The sequence below is a fragment of the Artemia sp. Qi Xiang Cuo genome, chromosome 19 (assembly GCF_049724085.1).
Source record: "Artemia sp. Qi Xiang Cuo chromosome 19, ASM4972408v1, whole genome shotgun sequence".
Lineage (NCBI taxonomy): Eukaryota > Metazoa > Arthropoda > Branchiopoda > Anostraca > Artemiidae > Artemia > Artemia sp. Qi Xiang Cuo.
In genome coordinates this window covers 9,159,845-9,185,150 of record NC_142812.1, presented here as the reverse complement: position 1 = coordinate 9,185,150, position 25,306 = coordinate 9,159,845, and the positions used below count along the sequence as shown (strand labels likewise).

The 25,306-nt window shown below is 36.0% G+C and overlaps 1 protein-coding gene across 1 annotated transcript in view; it reads left to right on the top strand.

Moving 5' to 3' along the window:
- Rok (Rho associated coiled-coil containing protein kinase) overlaps positions 1-25,306 on the top strand; it is a 94,221-nt gene that overhangs the window by 59,432 nt on the left and 9,483 nt on the right. The window contains exons 11-17 of the mRNA XM_089104994.1: positions 5,604-5,858; positions 6,713-6,982; positions 8,860-8,953; positions 13,526-13,746; positions 14,924-15,137; positions 19,112-19,350; positions 21,105-21,324. Of these exons, the coding sequence (XP_088961120.1) occupies positions 5,604-5,858; positions 6,713-6,982; positions 8,860-8,953; positions 13,526-13,746; positions 14,924-15,137; positions 19,112-19,350; positions 21,105-21,324 (1,513 nt within the window). The remainder of the gene's footprint in view (positions 1-5,603; positions 5,859-6,712; positions 6,983-8,859; positions 8,954-13,525; positions 13,747-14,923; positions 15,138-19,111; positions 19,351-21,104; positions 21,325-25,306) is intronic.

Sequence of the window (25,306 nt, the reverse complement as noted above, 5' to 3'; positions counted from 1 at the left end):
TGGCTTGGCCGAATTTTGATTAAGATGTTTAATCTTTATAAAATTATTACTTTGTTTCAAATTATACCTTAACTGTCGAATTATATCAAATAATCGAATCGATAACCAAATATTAAATATCGAATTCTTAAGAATCGACTGTCGAATCAAGTTTTGAAGAATCAAATGGCTTCAAATCTATTAATTTAATATTGGATCGACAAAAAAAGGAAAAAAAATGGAGGTTGATCCAGGCTCTCACAAGGTATTTGGCATTTGATAATATCTATTTGTCTCTGACCTGATATGAAATCAGGATAAACGAGTACAGCTTATTGAACGGAAATTTTCTCTGTGCTTGATTTTTGGCTGGAATATTCGATATGGTCTAGTAATATCTTCTCAAAAGCAACCTTCTTCTCTAAACCGCCGACTGTACTGGGAATTAAGGGAAGAGATTACTTTGATTCTTTCAAAATCAATGTCAATCATGTTGGATAAAAAATAGGTTTTTAGCTCTAGCACTATACAATGTATAGTGCTAGAGCTAAAAACAATTTTTTTTATAGTGACAGAACTAAAAACCAAAAATTATCTTCAAACTGTTATACTATGCATAGTGTACATAGTATAACAGTTTGAAGATATTTTTTTGTATTTCTAGTTGAATCTTGAAGCATACAAAGAATTAATGCCAAACTGAGTCATTAATCTCGCTTTACATTGTATGTTCTTTCTTAAAAGCGGGCGGTTTTCCTTTTGAACTTACCATAGAAAGGGGTAACTTTGAACTAAAAATCGTGAAAAATCAAGGTTATTTTGTTATATTTCTCTTCGAACTAGTATTTACTCAAAAGAGTTTTGGTGTTTTGGAGACACGGATTTTTGTGGCGAATGGTAACTGGTCCAAACTGGCGGTCTTCAGGTTGTGAAAGCTGTACCAATCCTAAAAAGGTGTTCAAAGTTACCTCTGGAGGTGTTTAACTTTGAACACTAAAAACTTTGACAGGTAACTTGGAACAAGAATTGGAGAAGTTTGAAGTCATATGGCATCTAATTTCCAGTAAAAAAGAATAGTTTATTGAGAGAAATACATTATTGCTTCTAAAATAAAAACCAAAAAAAGTCAACTTAGTGAAGTATCAGACGATCAAAGTCGTGATCAAATAACAATTTCATGCCCTGTGTGAATCGAGGGGCTGAAAGATCTCCCTCTACCTGGTCGAAACGATGGATTGTGATTCTTTCACCCTGTGAAAGTAGAAGGACCTGTCCTTGTTTTTTGCAGACATACTACGTTCAGAAGGACGTCAGAAGAAGGAGCATGTACCTTTAACACCACAAAATACTTATAAATGTGAACCATGAAGAACTTTGTAATGAATCAACGTCCATCCACGCAAGCTGTTGGATAATTTGAACCCGTTTTGGCTGCTGGCCTGCTTGACAGAATAGAAGGGCCAGGGCTCATTGACTCATCAACTTCCATTTCAGTTTCGCTTTCGCATCCTGATAAGTGAGTCGTGTCGGACTCGCAACTCGAATCTTTTGCATCCCCGACGCTTTTCCCTGGCATGATAATAAGACGTTTACGCGTGATATTCCACATAGATTTGTCAAACATGCGGGTTTGCAGGATATCTAGTAAAACTTTGCTGCCGTTGTCCACAAACTTTTGTAAAGTTTGCTGGGCTAGAAGTGGGTGGTTCTGGATGACTGGATTATGACAAGCATTTGTCAAAGCCATTCTTTAGATCGTCTTTTCAATTTGATAATAGACTTCCCAGGAGTAGCTTCAGAAGCTGAAGGAAATTGTTTTTTTTTCTCACTGTAATTTTCTTTGGGTTATCCATTTTCTGATCATCAAACATTTTCTTCCAACCTCTTTTCATTGGAGGAAAAAAAGCAATATCAAGTGATTGCAGTATATCTGAAGTGTTTGGTGGAAGGTGTACATAGCGAAGGTTGTCTTCTCTGCAGATTTTCAACTCTCTAGCAGAAAAGTGGGAAGATAATTTGTCACCCAACAAAAATCTCCCCCCCTGCTCTTTTCCTCAGGTAGGGTATTATCTGTGACATAAAGCACTGGGAGGGGCCGGTTAGCAAAAAGGGCGGGAGAGGTAGGCCGGTTGCCCTCCAATCACTTGACTCTTAGAGACGATACTGGATATTTCTATTTGCAATCGAATGATCTGCCTCCAAGGTTTTGACGACCAGCCATTATATACAAAGTGACAGGGGAAAATAAGTAAAAATAATACATTGAAGCCTTGTGGCTCTTTACTACAGTCAACGTTAGAGCGTTGCCTCTGATAGGCTTAGTTCCGAGAATTAAATTCTGTTTCCGTTTTGGAAGTTTGTAGATGATTTTTTTTTCGCCCTGTATTTACCCTGTTAAATTGGGTAGATAAACCTTGGCCTGGAAAATAAACCAGTTTAGCGGTAAAGCAAAGGCCATGGGCCTTTTCTGAAAATAACACTTTAAATCCATCAAACGAAATTACAAAGGACTCAAATGAAATTACCAAGGACCCAAATTAAATTGCCTTAGATTAATTTTTCATTTCATCCAGAGAGTAAATCGTATTCTTTTTTAATTTTTCCCTTATATCTAACTTTATAATCCTTTGTCTCTCCAACTGATTTTCAAACGACTTCTGTCCAAAGAAGAACTAAAAGTGGGTTTGAAGGAATTAGGAAATGGTCCAAAATTTTGATAGTAGTAAAAACTAAGATGAACAAATGAGCTTGATTTCAATCTATTTCAGGTTAACAGATTCAAAAGGGGATAAAATTCTACTTTAGCTACTTTTGGCTATCTTGGAAAAGGGTTAAGTTAGGAAAATGAAACTTTCAGGGATGGGTCTACGGGCTAAAGTATGTCCCGGGAAGGTATTTTGAAGTACTTTCCTCCACTTCTTCTCTCTCTCTAGAGGGTCCTCAAATTTGCCTACAGGACAGGTCTGTTACCTATTGAAATTTTGACAAAACAACATTTTACCTTAATTTTCAGTTATCGGTTTCTTTTTTTATGGCTTTAGTTCTGAAAATGCAATTCCTGATATTTGAGTAGAATTTTTAGGCATATCAATGTTGTTTTTTCCAAACTTTGGAAATGCATTTGCCTGTCTTTAAAACCATATAAATTGAAATTGAGCAAAGTTTTAAAGCTGAAAACAGTTTTGTTGTACTTCATTTAAGCAAAAGATCTATTTTGCAAGGTTTCACTTTTATAACACACAGATTTCTAAAGGTCATCTAAGGTCAGGACCCTCTAGAGAAAGAAGGAGTGGAGGTAGGTACTTCAAAATACTTTCCCATGACATACTTTAGCCTGTAGACCCATCCCTGAAAGTTTTATTTTCCTAACCTAACCCTTATCCAAGATAGCCAAAAGTAGCTAAAGTAGAATTTTACCTCAAAGGGATTTCCTAAAGGTCTGATTAACAGAGGAAACCTCAGTTCAATACAAATTTTAACAATTGGCCTTAACAGAACATTGACATCCATATTAAAGGAGGACAAGGGTAACTTTGAACAATTGTTCAAAGTTATCTCGGACAAACAAAATACTTGCGGGAAACATTGAAAACTGCTGCGATCTTGTATCTATGGAATAAAGAAATGATTTAACCTAAAACCTAACCATTCCTCAGCAGTAGAAAGGTCCTATTTTAGTCCTATTTTAAGCATTCAGCTGTAGAAAAATATCAAACTAGTAGTCCTATTTTAGTTGTGTAAGTGAAAAAGGGTAACTTACTTTTAGCATTTTTTCACAATTTCGGACAGCTCAAATTCCCTTGCAAATGAAGAGCTAAGATTTCGTCTAATCAATTCGTCTAATCGTGACCTGATGTAGGGTTACTTTAAAAGTGAAGTTTCCGAGCCTGATCCATCATTGTCAAATCAATATGAAAGGGAGCTTGATGGTTGCTTCGGCCAATCAATTGATGAGATCAGTTTTATTGTTACTCGATCTGCAGTTACTGAGTGAATTTCTAAGCTACAAAAGAAAACTTCTCGTGGTGTTGATGGCTTCTGTGCAAAGCATCTAAAATGTGGGTTCACTCTCCTCATTCAGCATCTGACCTTACTCTTTCAGATGATATTCTTCTATGGTATACTTCCTCTTTCGTTGTGTACAGGAGCAATAACGCCAGCAAGAAAAGTGGGAAAAGCCTCGGACCAATGTTCTTCTTTTTTAGGCCTATTATGGTGTCCCCAGTTTAGTGCAAAATTAAGGAATTATTAATTATTGATGGGATATCTGTTAAGTGTCTTACACCGGATAACAAATTCGGTTTCAAGAAAGGAGTAGGCCGTGATAATGCTCACCATTTGATTGCTAATTTACTTCTACATGCTCATGAAAATAATGAGGTAGTATATTTTGCCGGGTTAGACGTATCTAGAGCTTTCGACACGGGTATACATCCACATATCTTATTGACTGCTTATAAGCAAATGTTGTTCCATGGGTTGGCGTGGGTTGTTCAAAGCGTGGAGTTAAAATTCCTGTCATCAAACTGACACGTGATATGTGTAAAAAGCTAAATGCCAGAGTTAAAGTTACCATCTCACCTGGTACTGTGGAACTCACTCCTTCAGTTACAGTAAAAAAGGGAATCTGACAGGACGCTGTTATTTTTCCGCCCCTGTTTAATAGTGCTATCATTTTACAACAACAGAATGATATAACCATATGTATATTTAATGGTAGTGATGTTTCGCTAGCTAACTATGCTGATGACATCCTTGATATTTGTAGAACAGCCTTTGGAATTGAGGAAAATTTTGAATTCTCGATAGGGAGTATAAACGTATTGGTCTTCGATTTAATGAGAGTCAGACTGAGTTCCTGGTGTTCAATCACCATTCAGATTGCCCGAAAAATGTTCAGTTAGATGAACATGTTATTAAACCACAAGATACACTGACGTTTCTTGGTGTACAGATTGGGTCAGATCTTCGCGTCACGCGTCAACTTTTGAAAGATTTTTTTGCCTGAAAAGCTAAGAATACGTATGGTTCACTAGTTGCGTTAAAGTTTAAATTTAACCGCCGTATCTTAGCTAGCGTTTATAATGCATTTACTGTTCCGCATCTACTTGACCTTGCACCATTTTGTTCTCTTCTTACTGCTTCAAATATCAAGGATATACCGAAGTGTTTCTACAAGCATGCGAAATATTTTCTGAGGCTTTCTCTCTGGACTAATAACAGCTCCCTATCCTCGCAGTATGGAGTTGCTAGTCCAGTGTCCGCGGTGCAGAAAAGAAATGGGAGATATCAGAGGCAGATTATTGGTGAAAGCACCTCTGAAATTGTCCTTATAATTGCCCTTATTTGTATTTTTTTTCTTGTCAGTTCTTCTTTGTTTTGGTTTTGTTTGTGTCTGTCAGAATTTATTTGTTTCTTTCCATTTCCTTTCTGTTATATTATAATATTATATTTTACATTTGTGACGGACAATAAATTTATACATACATACATACATACAAGACTCTATCCAATCTACTAGAGCGCCGGGAATACTTTTACTATTACTATTTTTATGCTATTTTATACCCTTTTACTTTATGCTATTTTTATGCTCTTTTTTCTATATTTTTATTTCTTTTCAGAACAAGTCTCTCTCAAATCTTTTAGAGAATGAGGGTGCAAAGAAGGCTGTTTTGCACTTGGAGATGGCCAATATGTCATCAGAGGTATCCCTCCTTAAATCAAAAGAAAGGCAACTGAGCAGAGACGTGGAGACTGGCAGAGAAACAATTAAGAATCTAGAAGAATCAGTTGTCAGATATAAGCAAATGAAGTCATCTACCGATTCGCAAATGAGGGAGCTTCAAGATCAACTAGAAACGGAGCAACATTTTTCAGTATGTATCTCTTTTAGTTCTTCCATGAAAACTTTTTTTGCTTTTTTTTTAGTAGGGTGAACTACTTTTCTTTTTACCACAGTAGCTAAGGTATCATCAAAAATATGTGGATAATATGTAGTTTGTCATGTTAATTTATAGTAAACTTTCTTTTTTTAAATATATAAAAAAAATATAAAAAAGCTGAATTTTAAATAAAGTTAACCCTCCCCACATGCAAAATTTGTATATGGCAGCATATTATAGAAAACGCAGTAAGGTTTTCTCTAATATGCTGAATCTGATGGTATGACTTTCATTAATCACTGGACTTTTTGGGTGTTTTTGTTAAGCACAGACGCTTAATAGCAAAATTACGATTAAATGAATCAATTATTATTTTCATATAAATTTGTATACTGAATTTAAAAATACAATCAAGATTTTCCTTCATCCGGATGTTTCGCCTCCTCTCGTAATTTATGTGCCTTAGTGAAGAAGTATTCGGCACACGTCTATTCTTTGCCTTTGATTTTTAAACGAACATTTATGTATAGCTCTTTATTTATTTGGTTGCTTACTCTTTCTTTCCTCCGAATGTCTATTTAATTGTTTGTGAATAGAATGACTACTTTCTTCTTTTCAATTGTTTCAAATTGTTTGTGAATACTTTCTTCTTTTTTCTTTCTTCTTTCTTCTTTCTTCTTTTCGATCTATCCTTTAAGATTTTCATTTTAATAGACAGTTCTTTACCTTTGAAGCTACTACTTGGGGCCTTCAGCGTTTTGTCAGTTTTGTTTCTTGCCCATGTTTTATTACGTACTATAGGTTCTCTTGATTTATTTTTTAATATCGGTTATCTTTTATTTTTGTAGACTTTGTACAAAACCCAATCAAGTGATTTGAAGGAAGAACTAGAAGAGAAATATCAGGCTTTAGATCAATTGGAAACAGAAAAGGCCAATATCATCTATCAGTTGCAATTATCTTTAGCTAGAGCAGAATCAGAATCTTTAGCCCTTAAAATAGCCAAAGATGCTCTGGGTGAGCTGGAAAAAGAGAGAACAATGAGAGAGTTGGAATTTAAAGATCTGCAGTCGAGACTCAAAGCGGAGATCTCAAATAAAGAAAATGCTATTCAACTGGTATGCCTCTCTCTCTCTCTCTCTCTCTCTCTCTCTCTCTCTCTCTCTCTCTCTCTCTCTCTCTCTCTCTCTCTCTCTCTCTCTCTCTCTCTCTCTCTCTCTCGCTCTCGCTCTCGCTCTCTCTCTGTCTCTCTCTCTCTCTCTCTCTCTCTCTATCTCTCTCTCTCTCTCTCTCTCTCTCTCTCTCTCTCTCTCTCTCTCTCTTTCTCTCTCTCTGTTTCTCTCTCTCTCTCTCTCTCTCTCTCTCTTTGCCACGAGTTCACAAGACAATGAGCTTGTCTCCAAAGGGCAGAGAATAAAAACTGTTTTAGATTTCCCATAGTTTTTTCTTTTCGTGTTTTTGTTTTCGGTTCTGTTGTGGACCTAAGATTTATCCACACAAGAAGTGATACGTTCTCTACTGGTAAAACTTATACCTGATAGTATTGTTGCGTCACATTGGTCTTAGAATGGCTGGAGGGTGGGGGATGGGGGGAGGGATAAGAGCGTAGATCAGCTAGAGTAGCCGGTTAGAATCACTTTAGTTTGTTTGGAGTGAAGCAATGCAAAATTTAAATATCAAGCACACGAGTTGCAAAGTGTGTGAATTTGGTACTAGTAGTCGCTGTTGTTACCGTCAAGATAATTAGGCTGTAAATTCTCCATGAAGCTCATATTTGAAGATTTTCAACTCTTGAGAGATTGGAGTAGATCCCTCTCCTATCTAATGCAAATACGAACTTTTGGGATATGTCTGGTAAGCAAATAAATTTGTAAAATTAGTTATGTTTCATTAACCTGGCCTAATCCAATGAGTCGTCAGAAACTCTATTTTTGTCTTCAGTGTGAATTATTAGGTTATTTAAGGCCCAAAAATAATTTTTGAAATAGTTTAATGACGATTCAAAAAGAATTCTATCGATGAATTTCGATGCCAAATTTCCGATGCCAAATTTCCGGACTAATTATGTTGGCCGAATTTTTCGAACTAATATCTTGATTCTCTCTTCAATACCTAATTAAATCATAAAAGTTAATTAATTAGTTATAAATTAATTAAACTATACTAGTACTTCTTATTTATAAGCCTTGTCTTAAATATTTTTTATTTCATCATTTTCACTTATTTCATTGGCCGAGTAATTTACACTAATATTCATGAACCGTCTCTGGTGTCTAATTGAAATAAATAAAAGTTCATGGATAAATTATGGATCAAGTAATGAAATGAAGCGAGTCTTTTTCCCAAGTTTCTTCTATTTTAATTACTTTAAATGCAGTTGGTCGAACTTATTTCGTTAGCCAGAGATTTGAACTGGTATTAGCGTCCGTGTTTGGTACCTAATTTATAAAAATTAATTAAATAGTCTTTTCTGGAAAAAAAGACTGATATTCTCGGTCCGTTTTTGTCCCCAAAATAAAATAATAAGAATTAATTAAGTAGTTTATAACTGAAATAACAAGGTCAAGTAATTTTTTTCTAAGTATTTTCTAAGGAAGTTCTTTTTGGCCAAATGTGCCATAATTATTTCCCTGACTGGATATTCGACACCAATATTCACGGTCTGTCTTCGGTACCTAATTAAATAAACAAAAATTAATTTACAAAAAAATCAAATAGTTCAGTTCTATTTTTTTTTCTTTCTAATTCTGTTCTAAAACCATTTTTGGACTGAATCGGCTGAAAGAATATCTCGAACCAAAAAGGTGGAACTAATCTGATGAATGCAATCAGTTGTACCGTACTGTATCAAAATTTGTATATTGTAGCATAAAGTGTCAGACTGTATCGTATTATACCAAGATCTTTGAACAGTATCAAAACAGCACAGTTGGCAACGCTGATCATATACTTAAAAGCAACATATTTTTCTTTTTAATTTGGTATGGTCTTTCAGGCTAAAGAACGGGAAACTGATTTTGTTCATTCTATTGAAGATCTGAAGAAAGAAACAGAGAATTTGTCTAATAAGCTAATAGCCAAGGATGAAGGTATTTCTCAATATCCATTTTATTTAGTCCATTCATCTTTTGGATTTCTTCTTTCCACTTTACTAGTGAGCTATCTTTAGTGGGTGTAGTAGTAGTATTTCGCTTCATGATGTATTTTATTTTTATTTCATAAAATTGCATTTCATTCCGTTTCTATTTGTCTCATTTATTCCTTTACCTAGCTAAATATCTAGTCTATCTGCTAATTCAGTCTAATTTAGATACATCTTAATCGTTCCATTTCAGCTCTTTAGCCATTCATTCTTCGGACATATGAAGAGTAGGCCATCTCCGAATAGCGGGGAAGAGGTTATAAGAAAAGATTTAAAGAAAAATAGAATTTCATGGGAGAGGTAAAGGGCGAAGCTGTTAATTGATTGGGTGATGGAGGAGCATGCGTATTTCTATGCTTTGCATTGTCTTTACTCCATTGTCTGGCTAAATATCTAGTCTATCTATCTAATGAAAGCTTTACCGAAAACATTGCCAGTGTTCTATGTACGAACACATTCCAGGGGTTGTTTAGCAGTACTATTTGGCAATGGGTTTGTGTTCATTGGGCCTCTTTTTTGCATTTTTCAGTGTGGGCTCATTTGGCAAGTAGCCCAATTTAAATCCTTGTTATAAAAACGACAATACATGTTAATGCTGTATTTCTGCTTTTCTTGCTGTATTTCTGCTGTATTCCTCACTTGCGTTTTCACGACCCATTTACGGGTCCGAGAACTATTATGGGGACGGTGCTCAAACCCGCTTCTGCCTGCTCATATAAATGATATTTTGTATATTAGTTTTATGGATTTTGTCTTAAGGAGCACAGGAAAGGCAATGGGCGAATAAGGAATCAAATGGGGAAGAAAAACTTTCCTGGACTTGGATTATGGTGATGATCTGAGCATTCTAGACTAAAGTGTTAGCAAAAAGAATGAACTTTCAGAGGTTTTGCGAGTTCAGGGTTCTAGAATAGGTTTGAAGATAAATTTTAAGAAGTCTAAGTCACTAAGGCTAAGAATAAATGAAGATGAAAAATTTACATTGGGTAACGAAAAGATTGATCAGGTGGGACGCTTCACTTACCTTGGTAGTATTAATAGTAAAGACGGGTTGAGCAGTGAATATATTATGTAGAATAGCCACGGCTCAGGGTGTTTTTCACGGTTAAAAATTGGAAGAATTTGGAAGAAGTTTGGAAGAATAGGAAGATAAATCTGCAATCCAATATTAGGATATTGGAAGGTACAGTGATGACAGTGTCAAATATGGCTCTGAAGCATGGGCGCTCCGAAAAGTGGATGAAGATTTACTAGATGTTTTCCAGAGAAATTGCCTAAGGATTGTTCTGGGTACTCTGGGCGTTCTGGGTACGGTCTGACTGACCGTATTTCAAACAATAGGCTGTACGAAAAATGTGGTTCTATCCCGCTTTCTTGAGCTAGAATGAAAGAAAGGTTGTGATGGCTGGGGCATGTTCTGTGGATGAAGGATGACAGATTGCTGAAGATTGTCCTTTTCGGCCAGCCATCTAGGGCTAAAAGGAAAGCAAGTCGTCCTTCTCTGGGGTGGGAGGATGTCATGAAGAAAGATTTAAAGGAAATGGGAACTTCCTTGGAGGGCGTAAAGAGGTAGGCTTTGAATGGATTTGGATGGAAGAGGAATGTGCGTAGCTGTGCTGGCCTGAGGCGGCTTGGTGCTGCGGTGAGTTGTTAGTAGTAGTAGTAGTAACATATTAGTTTTAAGTGTGTACTTTAAGTCAGTTTTATACTGTATGATTTTAAAAGGAAATACAAATTTTAAAGTTGTTCCCTTTTTATTTGCCAAGGACATCAAAATAAAAACCTTTCCTCCCCCCTAGACATATCCTATATCCCTTTATACCTGAAAACCTTAATTTTCTAATATTTCTCTTTGAATCCCCCCCCTAAAAAATAATACATTTAAAAAATAAATCGGGTAAGCTGCCCTTATGGTTATCTCAGCTTTTCTTTTTCGGTGAGACAGCAAGCGTTTTAACCTACTGACCCTTAGCTGTTGAGCCAAATGGGAGACCTAAGTATTTGAGGGAAAATGATGCGAAAATAGTAGCAGGGTGAACATTTATAGTTATGGGAGGTTACTTAAACTTACCGTAGGTGAGGAGCTCAGTTTTGGATGAGCCAACTTGGAGGCCGAACTCATGTATTTGTGATCTTAAAAATTTAATGGCTTATGCCTCTTTTGACTTTTAAATGTTATTCTTTTGGGGTATAAGTTTTTGAAAGCGCTTATTTTGTATAATACATTTGGAAATGAAAAGTATGGTTATGCAAGTAACAAGGCCACATCCAGGGAGGGTGGGGTTTAGGGGGTTCACCCCCCCCCCAACCGAAATGTTTGTCTGATTTGTAAAAACCTAACAAAATACACATAAACAAATTTTTGATGCGTTGAAAGAAATTGTAACCCCTCCCCCTCGAAAAAAGATAACCCTCTTCGAAAAAAAAATATGCTGAATACGGCCCTGGCAAGTAGTTTTACCAACTTGATAGTAAAACAAGCTCGTAAATAAAACCTGGAATTGTGTCTTTTGTTTACTTGTAAAAATGTTATCTCTTGATAACATTTAATACACAAAAATGAATTCAAATAATATGAATGAACATAAATGAATACAAATAATACGGTTTTATCAGTATCCAAAGAGGGAGCTTTTGTTTATTAGAAGAAAAATAATTTTTCCAGCTGGAGAAGCCAATTTTTCCAGCTCTGATTTGAAACAGAAGCGAACCGAATATTCACTGGCGCATATTTTTTTTCGGGTGACGCAAAATGTGCTGCAGAATTTGTCCGTCTCATATTTCTTTAGTCAACAGCAGGGTATCCCTGTTGAAAAGGAATCTATTATGGATAGCCTTAATAGTAAAAAAGAAAATATACACATTCTTCTTTTCAGAATTAGTTGACAATAAGAATTTTCTATTGCCTTTATGGCCAAAATAAAAGTAATTTGAATTATTCATTTCAGAGTTGGCTTAGATTTCTTTAGTTAGAAACAAGAATTTATTACGGTCTTATGGTGAAAACTAAAATAATTTAAAATTATTCGTTTTGGAATTGGCTTAATATTCCTTTAGATGACAATAAGAAGTTATTATGACCTTTATGGTCAAAACAAGAATAATTAGAAATTCTTCAGTTCAGAATTAGCTTAGATTTCTTTAGTTAACAATAAGAATTGTCTATGGCCTTTATGGCCAAAGCAGAATTAATTCTATATTATTCGTTTCAGAATTGGCTTAGATTCCTTTTGTTACAAACAAGAATTTATTATGGTCTTTATGGCGAAAACAAAAATAACTTAAAATTACTCATTTCGGAACTGGCTTATATTCCTTTAGTTAACAACAAGAACTTATTATAGCCTTTATGGTCAAAACAAGAATAAATATGAATTCTTCAGTTCAGAATTGGCTTAGGTTCCTTTAGTTAACAACAGGGAATTTAATGTGGTCTTTGTGGCCAAAACAAAACTAAACAATGTATTCTTCATTTCATAATTGGCTCAGATACCTTTAGTTAGCAACAGGGAGTTTAATGTGGTCTTTTGTGGCCAAAACAAAAATAAACAATGCATTCTTCATATCATAATTGGCTCAGATACTTTTAGTTAGCAACAGGGAATTTAATGTGGTCTTTGTGGGCAAAACAAAAATAAACAATGCATTCTTCATTTCAGAATTGACTCAGATACCTTTAGTTAGCAACAGGGAATTTAATGTGGTCTTTGTGGCCAAAACAAAAATAAACAATGCATTCTTCATATCATAATTGGCTCAGATACCTTTAGTTAGCAACAGGGAATTTAATGTGGTCTTTGTGACCAAAAAAAAAAAAATAAACAATGCATTCTTCATTTCAGAATTTGCTCAGATACCTTAAGTTAGCAACAGAGAATTTAATGTTATTAAATTCTCTGTTGCTAACTTAAGGTATCTGAGCAAATTCTGAAATGAAGAATGCATTGTTTATTTTTTTTTTTTTGGTCACAAAGACCACATTAAATTTCCTGTTGCTAAATTAAGGTATCTAAGCCAATTATGGTATGAAGAATGCATTGCTTATTTTTGTTTTGGCCACAAAGACCACATTAAATTCCCTGTTGCTAACTAAAGGTACCTGAGCCAATTCTGAAATGAAGAATGCATTGTTTATTTTTGTTTTGGCCATAAAGGCCACATTAAATTCCCTGTTGCTAACTAAAGGTATCCGAGCAAATTCTGAAATGAAGAATGCATTGTTTGTTTTGGTTTTGGCCACAAAGACCACATTAAATTGTCTGTTGCTAACTAAAGGTATCTGAGTAAATTTTGAAATGAAGAATGCATTGTCTATTTTTGTTTTGGTCACAAACACCACATTAAATTCCCTGTTGCTAACTAGCAACAGGGTATTTAAATGTGGTCTTTGTGACCAAAACAAAAATAAACAATGCATTCTTCATTTCAGAATTGGCTCAGATACCTTTAGTTAGCAACAGAGAATTTAATGTGGTCTTTGTGACCAAAACAAAAATAAACAATGCATTCTTCATTTCAGAATTGGCTCAGTTACCTTTGGTTAGCAACGAGGAATTGGACCGTCTGACTAAGCAATTAAAAACGGAACAAATGCTAAAAATGCAGGCTGTCAACAAGCTAGCGGAGATTATGAACAGGAAGGATATGAACAACACGAAAGGAAAGAAGTCCAGCAGTTCTAGTGCCGACCTGCGAAAGAAGGAAAAGGAAAATAGAAAGCTCCAACAAGAATTAACTACGGTAATCTGTCTCATGATTATTAATACTTGTCTTTTACGAATTACGAATATAGAAGTAAAATAGAAATTCCAACAGGAATTAACTATAATAATCTATTTCATAATTGCAAATGCTTTTTTTACGAATGTAGAAGGAAAAAGAAAATACAAAGCCCCAACAAGAATTAACTATGGTAATCTATCTCATAATTATTAATAATAGTCTTTTAAGAATATAAAAGGAAAATAGAAAGCTCCAACAAGAAATTAACTATAATAGTCTATTTCATAATTACAAATACTGTTGTTTTTTTACGAATTACGAATGTAGAAGGAAAAGGAAATAGAAAGCCCCAAAAAGAAATAACTATGGTAATCTATCTCATAATTATGAATACTAGTTTTTTTACGAATTGCGAATATACAAGGAAAAGAAGAATAGAAAGCTCCAACAGGCGTTATCTATGGTATTCTATCTCATAATTAAAAACTCTCAGTCAAAGGTTTTATGCTCTAAGCCGCATGAGTGGCAATTTCCTAGACTATTTTGATAATGTTGCTACATATAGATATTTCGCTAATTAGAAGAACTTTGCTACGAGAAATTTACAAATATAAAGTTTTAATTTGTATCTCCTAAGCTTTGTAAGGAAATGAAGGGTCTGAAAACCAAATTTAGTTTCTTGATTTTTTTTTGTTTTATTTATGTGTAAGTATTTCCAAACTCTCTTTTTCTTTTTCTCTTTCTTTCTCTGTTTCTCTCTTTTTCTCTCCATCCTTCACTTTTCCTCCATCTCCCTCTCCCTCTATCTCTCTCTTCCGCCTCTCTCCATCTGTCTCTTTCCTACATCTCCCCCTCTCTCTACCCTTCTGTTTCCCTATATCTCTCCCTCTCTCTTTCAATCCCTTTTTTCCCTCCCTTTCTATCTCCGTCCCTCTCTTTGCCTCTATTTGCCCCTCCTCTCCATCCATCTTTTTTCTCTATCTCTCCCTTTTTCTCTCTCCAGTCCCCTTTTACTTTTTCCCTCCTTGTCTTTCTCTCTTCCCACTCGTCTTCTTTCTTTTCTCCTTATCCCTCTCCTTTCCCCTTTCTCCTCTTTCTGTCTCTCCTCTTTCTTCCTCTCTCCTCTTTCTCCTCTTTCAGTATTTCACAATAGCTGCCCAAAGTGTCGTATAATACTTCATAATTTGACTTTTAGGAAAGAGACAAGTTGAATCAGCTAAATGCCAAATGGCAGAAAGACTTACAAGACACACAGGCTGTCCTTTACGAAGAAAGTCAATTGAGAATGAAACTTCAGATGGAGCTTGATGCCAAAGATGCAGAGATTGAACAATTGACTCAAAAATTAGCATCTGCCTCGGCTGACACAGCTTCAACTATAAGCAGTGGAGCAGAAAATGAGGATGAAGGTATTTTCCTTGACTATTATAAATCTTTCCTGTTCTTTTCTCTTTTTATTGTTCTACAGGAATGTCGAGAAATGGCAAAAAAAAAAAAACAGAATTGGCCGAAACAAAAAATCAGATATAGGAAAACAGAAGGGTAGAGAGAGGGGGGAGATGCAGGAAAGAGACAGATGGAGAGAGGGGGAACTGTCAATGACGTTTCTGGTTTCAGTGCCTGATGCTAGAATGCAACTAGCATCAAACTGATGCTAGAATGCTTGAGTTGGCTCTGTTATCAGTCTTACAGACCCTTCAGCCGGACAAGGAATAAATTCTAGATGAGTAACTTGATCTGATAATTAGCTAAATCTGATAATTTACTCGAAGGCCGACTGCAATGGAAGTAGGTTAACAGAACATTTACAGTTCCAAATACTTGTTAAGTTTTAGCGGGTTTGAAGGAATATTTTTTGTAAATTCAAATTTTGCTAAACAGTTGCTAACTTTTTACACCTCCCACTGACGCAGGGAGAGGGGTATGAGGACTTAGAGTCTTATATTGAGGCGAAGGGGGTAAAACATTTTCCTCCTGTCTTCACAAAAATATACCATGCGGGTGTTTTCTTTTTATGCCTATTCTGAACGAATAACGATAAATTTATTTTCTACCGATAGTTAATACAGACTGCCGTAGCGATCTATATTATACACCGCAGAAATAGAAAATTATAAGCCCGTTGTTTAATTATAGAGTATTCAACGTTATTGAAATGTTACCAGACGCAGTAGTGCTTGTTAGTTCTTAGCTGCACTTGTCTCGCGTTGCAAAGACCTGGATCATCATGGAACACGAGATCCAGTGACATGAGCTAGTGATCCAGTGACATTGGGCTAGAGGAGAGTCTGTCCGCAGTTGATCACATGTGCTGGGTCCACCAAGTGGCTCCAAGCTTAACTTGATGATAGAAAACGAGGTTATTCTTTGACCGCTGGCTGTTGAAGTCTACGTCTATCGTCTAAGGCGGTACTGGGAGACACTTCAGACAAAAGTAGAACCGAAAATAACAGATCACTCAATATGTATTGTATGATAATCCTAGGGTTTACGAAGGTTTCTTTCGGGTAACCTCCTTTTAGCTGGATTTAACGTCGCTCGATTGCTAATAATATTTGCCCTGTTGGTTCAATTGGTTGACAATTTGAAATTAAAAAAAAAGTTTTTTTTTGCAGTGAGTTATAAATAATTGAAGGTAGGGGTAAATTATATTGTCATACATGTTCTGATTTTTACATTGATTTCAAAATTATCATGATGGAAGCTATATACAAAAAGTGGTATGATTAAGAAATTCGTCTGATTTTGAAAATCGGGATGAGTGGGATCTTACCAGTGACTTTATTGGGTCAAATTATGTTCAACATCGCAACGTTTTCTCTAAAATTATTGATATAATTCCTGTTTTTCCTGTGGCATAATCACCCTATCTCAGCTTATTTTCTTTCTCCTTTTTATCCAAAGGAGTGGCCGTATCAAACCGGGAGTTTTAGAAACTAGGTGAAATTCTAAAAAAAACATTGTTTAGTTCTTGTGGCTTTTTTAAGAAATACGCTACAGAAGATATGCTCCATCGCAAAGTGCAGTTTTTTGTCGCAGTGGCTAACCTCATTGAATATGCTATTGTAAATAAAAGACTTACAGATCGATACAGGACATTAGGGTATATAGGAGTGCAATATTCATGTTAAAAGTAAAGATCTTCTTCTAGTTGTGTTCAGAGGTAATTTAATGTTGAAATTTAGGAAGGGTAGCTCCCTTCTGAGTAGTTATGATACTGGTGGTCTCTAGGACGAGAATTGGAAGAAATTTTCCAAGAACAGTTTTATACAAACGAAGAGAGTAAAGAATGTGATGATATCGAAGATGAGTGAAGAAGTTTCAGTAAAATATTTGCGAAGTACGAGAAGATATCTATGCTGGGATTGCTGGAAAAGCAGCTAGAAATGTTAGTGGAAACGCTTTAAGCTTATTATAAAAGAGCAGGGGTTAGTAAAAATTGTTCCTAAGTGACTGACCTTGCGGGGATAAGAGCAAAGTAACTGAAGCAGGGAAGGTATTAAAAGTTGAACTAAGGAGGCGCAAAATAGAGGTGATGGATAAAATTACGAGGATCTGAAAGATAGAGCCAGGTGGCATAATAAAAGATAATGTATTCATATGTTAAGAAACTGAGCGAAAGTTGACAATCTGGACGTGTTCAAGTTAAAGATAGGGATGGTCCCGATTAGTGATAGGGATATTGTTTAGGAAAGATGGTTTGAACGTTTTGAGAAAGTATTAAGCCATGATTTGGCTGTAGGAAATTCTATAGAAACGAATGGAATTTTTTTCGACGAATCAGAAGTGAAGGAAGACTAATTTGGCTTGGAGGAGTGAGAGATGGTACTTTCCGGTGCTGAGAGGGTATCTCATTCTGATAGTAAATTTGAAAAGATTTTTCTGAAATGGGTGCTACAAAGAGGGCTACAAAGATTTTGAACATGATGTTTGAAAAGAGGAAAGCACCAAGTGATTTTTAGGAAAACTGCAATTACGCCCCTTTATAAGGAAGGAGATTTGAGTAAGTGTAGTAATCACAAAAGCGTTATGTTGATTTCTGTTGGAAGCTAATTACTTAGCCTCGTGATACTTATTATATTAAGAGGTTTTGTAGATAAAGTTGTAAGAGAAGAACAGTGTGGTTTTAGGAGAGGGGGAGTATGTGTTGATCAAATATTTACTCTTAGCTTAAGAGGTTTTGTATATTAAGAGGTTTTAGATAAAGTTGTAAGAGAAGAACAGTGTGGTTTTAGGAGAGGGAGAGGCTGTGTCGATCAAATATTCACTCTTAGCTTAAGAGGTTTTGTATATTAAGAGGTGTAGATAAAGTTGTAAGAGAAGAACAGTGTGGTTGTAGGACAGTGAGAGGATGTGTCGATCAAATATTCACTCTTAGCTTAAGAGGTTTTGTATATTAAGAGGTTTTGTAGATAAACTTGTAAGAGAAGAACAGTGTGGTTTTAGGAGAGGGAGAGGATGTGTCGATCAAATATTCACTCTTAGCTTTACAGTCCAGGAATGTCTTAATCATCAGACCCCTTTAGTCCTCAGTTTTATAGATCATGAACAGAAAGTCAATTCAGCTGATATAAAGCTCTAGTGAAGTTCCTATTCCTGTGTAGTATACCAGATAAGTATATTAAAGTGTTTAGTACTATGGCTGAGAATAATAATGTTGCGGTTAAGTCCGGAAATATGGCTAGCAGTTGGTTATGTTTGGAATCAGGAGCAAGCAGGGTTGTGTTCTATCCCGTTTACAGGGACTGTTCGACGGATTAAGAGGACATACGGACTTGATAGCAGTTGGTATCAAATGGGAAAGTGAAACTGTTTTAGACTCAAAATATGCAGATGATCCATGTGTTTGAGGCGAAGAGGTGGCGCAAGGTAGCGAGAAAAGCGTTCAAGTGGATAATTTCACTTGCTTAGGTAGTATTATTAGTAAAGACGGTGCATTCAGCGAATATGTATCAAGTAGAAGAGCCAAGGCACAGGGTGTATTTTCGCACTTGAAAAAAGTTTAAAAATATATAGCAAGATAAGTCGGTGAATTAAGATTAGAATATTGGAAGACGCGATAATGACAGATCAAAAATCTGAAATCCGGTGAAATCTGACTGTCGAAGTGGCATCTGACCCCTGTTATAACCTAGCTTTATTCTTTTTACGTTTCGTAGCTTTTGGAGATATGTTTCCTAGCTTTATTCCTGATTTTGGAGATATGGGCTTACTCATTTCTTTCGTTTACTGATTTTATTGTCACTAAAAGACGGATGTACACTATCGATCAAAGATACTTATCGTTTTCTGGAATGGATCTTGAACACATTTTGTCATGATCAGCCAGTTCTATGTGCTCCTATCGTCTAAAACTTTCTAATAAATTTTCTTTTCCCTTTAGAAAGTCGTTTGGAAGGTTGGCTATCCGTTCCATTGAAGCAAAACATTCGACGCCACGGATGGAAAAAGCAATACGTTGTGGTTTCGAGCAAGAAAATACTATTCTATAATTCGGAGAATGATAAGCAGAACACAGATCCAGCACGAGTTCTCGATTTGAGCAAAGTATTCCACGTGAGGTCGGTGACACAGGGTGATGTGATACGGGCTGAAGCCAAGGACATTCCAAGGATTTTCCAAGTAAGTGCATGTTGGATGTGGAATAGCTACCACGTGGTGAAGAGCTGTATATGTAGTGATTATGTATGCAAAAGAAAGATGGTTATTTTACTGTCTTTGAAAAAAAAACCGTGGTAGAGTCAGGGTAAATTCAGAAAATCATCCCACCACCTTCTCTTTCCCCCTCCCCCCACTCTTTCTTTTTTCTGCCTCTGCCTTTAAATTGAGTTATTGACTATTCCAAGACATCAAGCACCTTCCAAATAAGTGGATTGAATAAACAAAAACCAAGCAGTTGCCTGTGCAGAACGAAGCAGTTAAAATGTGCAGTGCTAAACTGTGCAGAATTTCTTAAAGTCAGCCCGTGAGTATGAAATAAGGCACTGTAAGTCAATAATATAAAGTATGTAAGGAAACAAAGTATGTATTCTAATAGTGCTAGAGACAAGATGCATTTAATAGCTTTGCTATTGTTATTAATAATTTTTGCCATTAATTAATAGTTCTGCGAATGATTCAATCTGTAAAGTTTTCGAATAGGAAAGTTATAGTTTACATCGAAATGAAAATTGCCTGAGAATAAAAGTTTGCATTCAGATTGTGATGTATTGTGATCGATTGTGATGTATCCCTTTCAGTGGATTGAATAAAAAAAATGGGGGGGGGGGGGTACCCAAGCAGTGCAACCGTTTGGACCCCAGCTTGGACCCAAGGGCTCTCAAATTAGTCACTCAAATTATACAGACAAAATAAGAATCCATTTTCTGCTTCTTCGATGCAGCCACATAATTAAGCACGTCTAGAGTATTTTTTACTTGGTTTTGAAGGGTCATTTGATAATTTAAGATCGTCCCTGAAATGATCCCTGAGTAGTCACGAGTTCAAATTTAGAAACTCCTTTGAAATTTGATTTTCAAGGGCTAAAGATTTCCTTTTTTTCACGAAGTTACTCTGTATGTTTTAGAAAATTTATTGTCCCTTCTTCTTCTAGTAAAGTCATTATTGAGGATAGTTTATGCTCTCCATGTAAGTCGAGGACAAAAATTCCGATCAGTTATTTCTGATAAGTTAAATCAGTTAAATTCTGATCACGTGTATTATATCTAACCTATGTACCTATACATCTATAGCCTATTACTATATAACCGATAACTCTAAATATAATCAAGAATTGACAGGTAAGGAGCAAGAGTAACTTGCCCAAAATTTCAGAATTAGTGTAGTTCTGGATTAATGGCATAATTTGACCGCGAAATTTTCCAGAATCTGGCCTTTATTATTTTTTTTTTTGCCTTCAACTATTACCCACCCTCTGTGCCGCAAGAGGACAAATTACCAAAGACGATGATTTGAGTTATATTGTGTTCTTGGGTAATTCGAGTAATTGTAATTGTATTCCAGTAGTTAGAATTCAATAATTCGGGTAATTATAAGGTTGTTTGAGTTGTTAGGTCATATTTGTACTCATCGATCATCGGTATTCTTTAATTTTGAAATTGAAATTTGTACACTTCGTGTTTCTTAAATATCATATAAGTAGTTTTGACACCTTGCTTTTTTCCACTGTGCTTTTCTCATTTGACGCTTATCATTGTAACCTCGAAAAAACAATTGTAAAGCTCATTGCGAGGTTATCATTACAGCTACAAAAAAGGTCAAATCGTTTTCTTTTTCTTGTATTCTTCTATGAAATTTGGATTTCTGTAAATTGGAATTTGGATTTGTCCCTGATCTCATAGATAGGGCAATAAATTCTTATGGTATCCCCTTTTCAGGTCCTGTACGCAGGGGAAGGAGAAACTAAAAGGCCTGAAGAAGCGAGTTCAGTTGCAGAGATGAGCAGTCTATCCCTGACAGAAACCAGCAAACCCGGAATGCTGCATCACAAAGGGCATGAACTGCTGCCAATTTCCTTTCATATGCCAACCACATGTGAAGTATGCCCTAAACCTATGTGGCATATGTTTAAGCCACCTCCTGCCTTAGAATGTCGTCGTAAGTTTTTTTTTTTTTTTTTTTTTTTTTTTTTTTTTTTTTTTTTGTATGTATGTATGTAATTTTACATTTACGATAATGGTACAATTAGAGAAATAATGCTAAAAAAAAGTCGTTGGTGGGAGCTGAAACTACGAGCCCTCTGGAAACTAAATCAAAGCTCCTACCCTTGGACTAAGACAACTACCAGGAATTTTGGTAGGGTTTTAATGTGTTTTTTTTTTTTCGACCAAAGCCTTGCTGAATTATGTGTTGGATATTAAAAGTGGTAATGTTCAGCCAAATCCAAATATATGTTGATGTACTCTGTAAGCGGAATATTTATGCATTTTGCTGTCCATTAAACGTAAAAATATTGCCATTCATGGATTTAAATATCCGGAAACGCACACTTAGTAAGTTTCTCTGGGAAAGCATCGGGTGGGTAGCCTTCACTTAAAACATAAAATGGCGAAGAAAGGAAGAAAACAAGGACAATTAACAGCCAGTGAAAAAATTGAAAAATTATGAAAATATTTCGGTCAAGACTTCTGCTTGACCGTCCTCAGTGCAGAATAAAACTGATAAAAATATAAAAACAGAACCTTAAAATAAAAACACAAAACTAAAATTGGACGACCCCTTCCTAGTAACGATGAAAGGGTAACTGAATAAAAAACACAAGTAAATGTGTTTTTATAATTATAATTATTGTGTAAGTCTACGCCCAGTTGTGGCTTCTTATAACTCTCCGACTGCCAGATTGGGGAAATGCTTGTCAACACTTTTTTGCCCCCTTATGCAAACGCAAACTTCATACATAAAAAATTCAGTTCACCTTGTTGAAAAATTAAAAGACCTTGAAATAAAAAAAGACACAATTTTAGCCAGTTTCGATGCCATTCCTATGTATACGTCTTGCGATATTAAAAAATGTGAACTAGCTCTTCAAAGGAAATTAAAAGATAATATTGATCTTCTTTGCCCCCTTTGCCCCATTCTAATTTTCATAAATTGGCAACGTTAAAGATTCATGGGAATGAACGACAAGTTTATGTGGTAATAAAGAAATGTTGTTATTATGGGTATTTTATAAGAGTCAATACTAAAAGAAAGAACTTCAATAGCAGTATAAAGAATCTGAATCTGACGCCAAATGTGCAAACTTTGGTTAGTCTATCCATCAATATTTTATTGATGTAAGAAAATATGTATGGTTTTTGGAAAAGGGGGAGAACACTCTTGGAAAAGGGAGTTATTTTGATTTGGAAAAGGGGGAGAACACTCTTGGAAAAGGGGGCGATTTTGATTATGGACAAGGGGAGAACACTCTTGGAAAAGGGGGCGATTTCGATTTTGGAAAAGGTGGAAAACACTCTAGGAAAAGGGAAAGATTTTTATTTTGGAAAAGGGGGAGAACACTCTTGGAAAAGGGAGTGATTTTGATTTGGTAAAGGTGCAGAACACTCTTGGAAAAGGGGGCGATTTTGGAAAAGGATGAAAACACTCTTGGACAAGGGGGCGATTTTGATTCGGGAAACGGGGCCAACACTCTTTGACACGGGGGCGATTTAGATTTTCGAAAAGGGGGAAAACACTCTTGGTAAAGGGCCAGATTTTTATTTTGGAAAAGGGGGAGAACACTCTTGGAAAAGGGAGTGATTTTGATATTGAAAAGGTGAAGAAAACTCTTGGAAAAGGGGGCGATTTTGGAAAAGGATGAAAACACTCTTGGAAAAGGGGGCGAGTTTGATTCTGGAAAAGGGGAGAACACTCTTTGAAAAGGGGGCTATTTCGATTTTGGAAAAGGGGGAAAACACTCTTTGAAAAGGGCAAGATTTTTATTTTGGAAAAGGGGGAGAACACTCTTGGAAAAGGGAGTGATTTTGATTTGGAAAAGGTGAAGAACACTCTTGGAAAAGGGGGCGATTTTGGAAAAGGAGGAAAACACTCTTGGAAAAGGGGGCGATTTTGATTCTGGAAAAGGGGAGAACACTCTTGGAAAAGGGGGCGATTTCGATTTTCGAAAAGGAGGAAAACACTCTTGGAAAAGGGGGCGATTTTGGAAAAGGAGGAAAACACTCTTGGAAAAGGGGGCGATTTTGATTCTGGAAAAGGGGAGAACACTCTTGGAAAAGGGGGCGATTTCGATTTTCGAAAAGGAGGAAAACACTCTTGGAAAAGGGGGCGATTTTGGAAAAGGAGGAAAACACTCTTGGAAAAGGGGGCGATTTTGATTCTGGAAAAGGGGAGAACACTCTTGGAAAAGGGGGCGATTTCGATTTTCGAAAAGGAGGAAAACACTCTTGGAAAAGGGAAAGATTTTTATTTTGGAAAAGGGGGAGAACACTCTTGGAAAAGGGAGTGATTTTGATTTTGAAAAGGTGTAGAACACTCTTGGAAAAGGGGGCGATTTTGGAAAAGGAGGACAACACTCTTGGAAAAGGGGGCGATTTTGATTCTGGAAAAGGGGAGAACACTCTTGGAAAAGGGGGCGATTTCGATTTTGGAAAAGGGGGAAAACACTCTTGGAAAAGGGAAAGATTTTTATTTTGGAAAAGGGGGAGAACACTCTTGGAAAAGGGAGTGATTTTGATTTTGAAAAGGTGAATAACACTCTTGGAAAAGGGGGCGATTTTGGAAAAGGAGGAAAACACTCTTGGAAAAGGGGGCGATTTTGATTCTGGAAAAGGGGAGAACACTCTTGGAAAAGGGGGCGATTTCGATTTTCGAAAAGGAGGAAAACACTCTTGGAAAAGGGGGCGATTTCGATTTTCGAAAAGGTGGAAAACACTCTTGGAAAAGGGAGTGATTTCGATTTTGGACAAGGGGGAAAACACTCTTTGAAAAGGGAAAGATTTTTATTTTGGAAAAGGGGGAGAACACTCTTGGAAAAGGGAGTGATTTTGATTTGGAAAAGGTGAAGAACACTCTTGGAAAAGGGGGCGATTTTGGAAAAGGAGGAAAACACTCTTGGAAAAGGGAGCGATTTCGATTTTGGAAAAGGCGGAGAACACTCTTGGAAAAGGGAGTGATTTTAATTAATATTGCATAATTAGACACAATGCGTCTGAGAGCTGTACTGCACAGCTTTCAAATCGTTAACTGCAGAAATATGCAGTTTTGTATTTTCTCCCAGTCTTTCGAGGATGCGAATTTGTTTGTTTTTTTGTTAGTATTTTTTTACTCTTGATTTTTTACTTGAGATCACCATGTACCAATTGGTAACTTGTCTAACAAAGTTTCTTATTTGAGTGTTGTATGTTTTACAAATTTAAGATATTTGTTAGAAAAAAGCTTATTGTTCGCACGTTTACATTGCTGGAAAGAATGTTTTATTTATCTAGCCCTTTTTGTTGTTACACACCATTTTAAAGTATTGTAACTATTATAAACTTTTTTTGTACGGTTTGTACTAAGAGTACTACTAATAACTTATCTCGATACCAAGTAACCCGAGGGTGACACTGCTACGCACGCTCCATCTCTACCGCTATTTAGAATTTCACGTTTTATTTCCTCTCCAAAAGTTTTCTAAAGCCAATTCAGCCTACAATGACAAAACCAACATTGGCGTCAATTCATGAAAGTTTAAAGGGAAGCAAATTGATTTTTTTCAAAATCAAGGGGGAGGGGGAGAATAAAGAAAGAAAAAAATGAGCAAAAATGGGGTTTTTATAGGCCAAATGAAGATACTGAAAAAAAAACAAAGCGAATATTTCGAGAGGACAAACGCCTCTCTTCTTCAGCGCGAAACGAAACGATGTATCAATAAAAGCCAAAAATTAAAAGAATTAAAACCCACTACCTAACAACCATAAAAGCAAGTTATTCGCCAATATCTGCAATTTGCACAAAATCCAAAAAAACATGAACTGCCATCGACGGATACTAGCGAACAACTGACAAAGGAAAGGAAACAATTCATTCACTCTAAAAACAAAACGAACCAGCAATTAAATAAGTTGGAAAACTATGTCATTTGATTTCGGATTTTCATTAT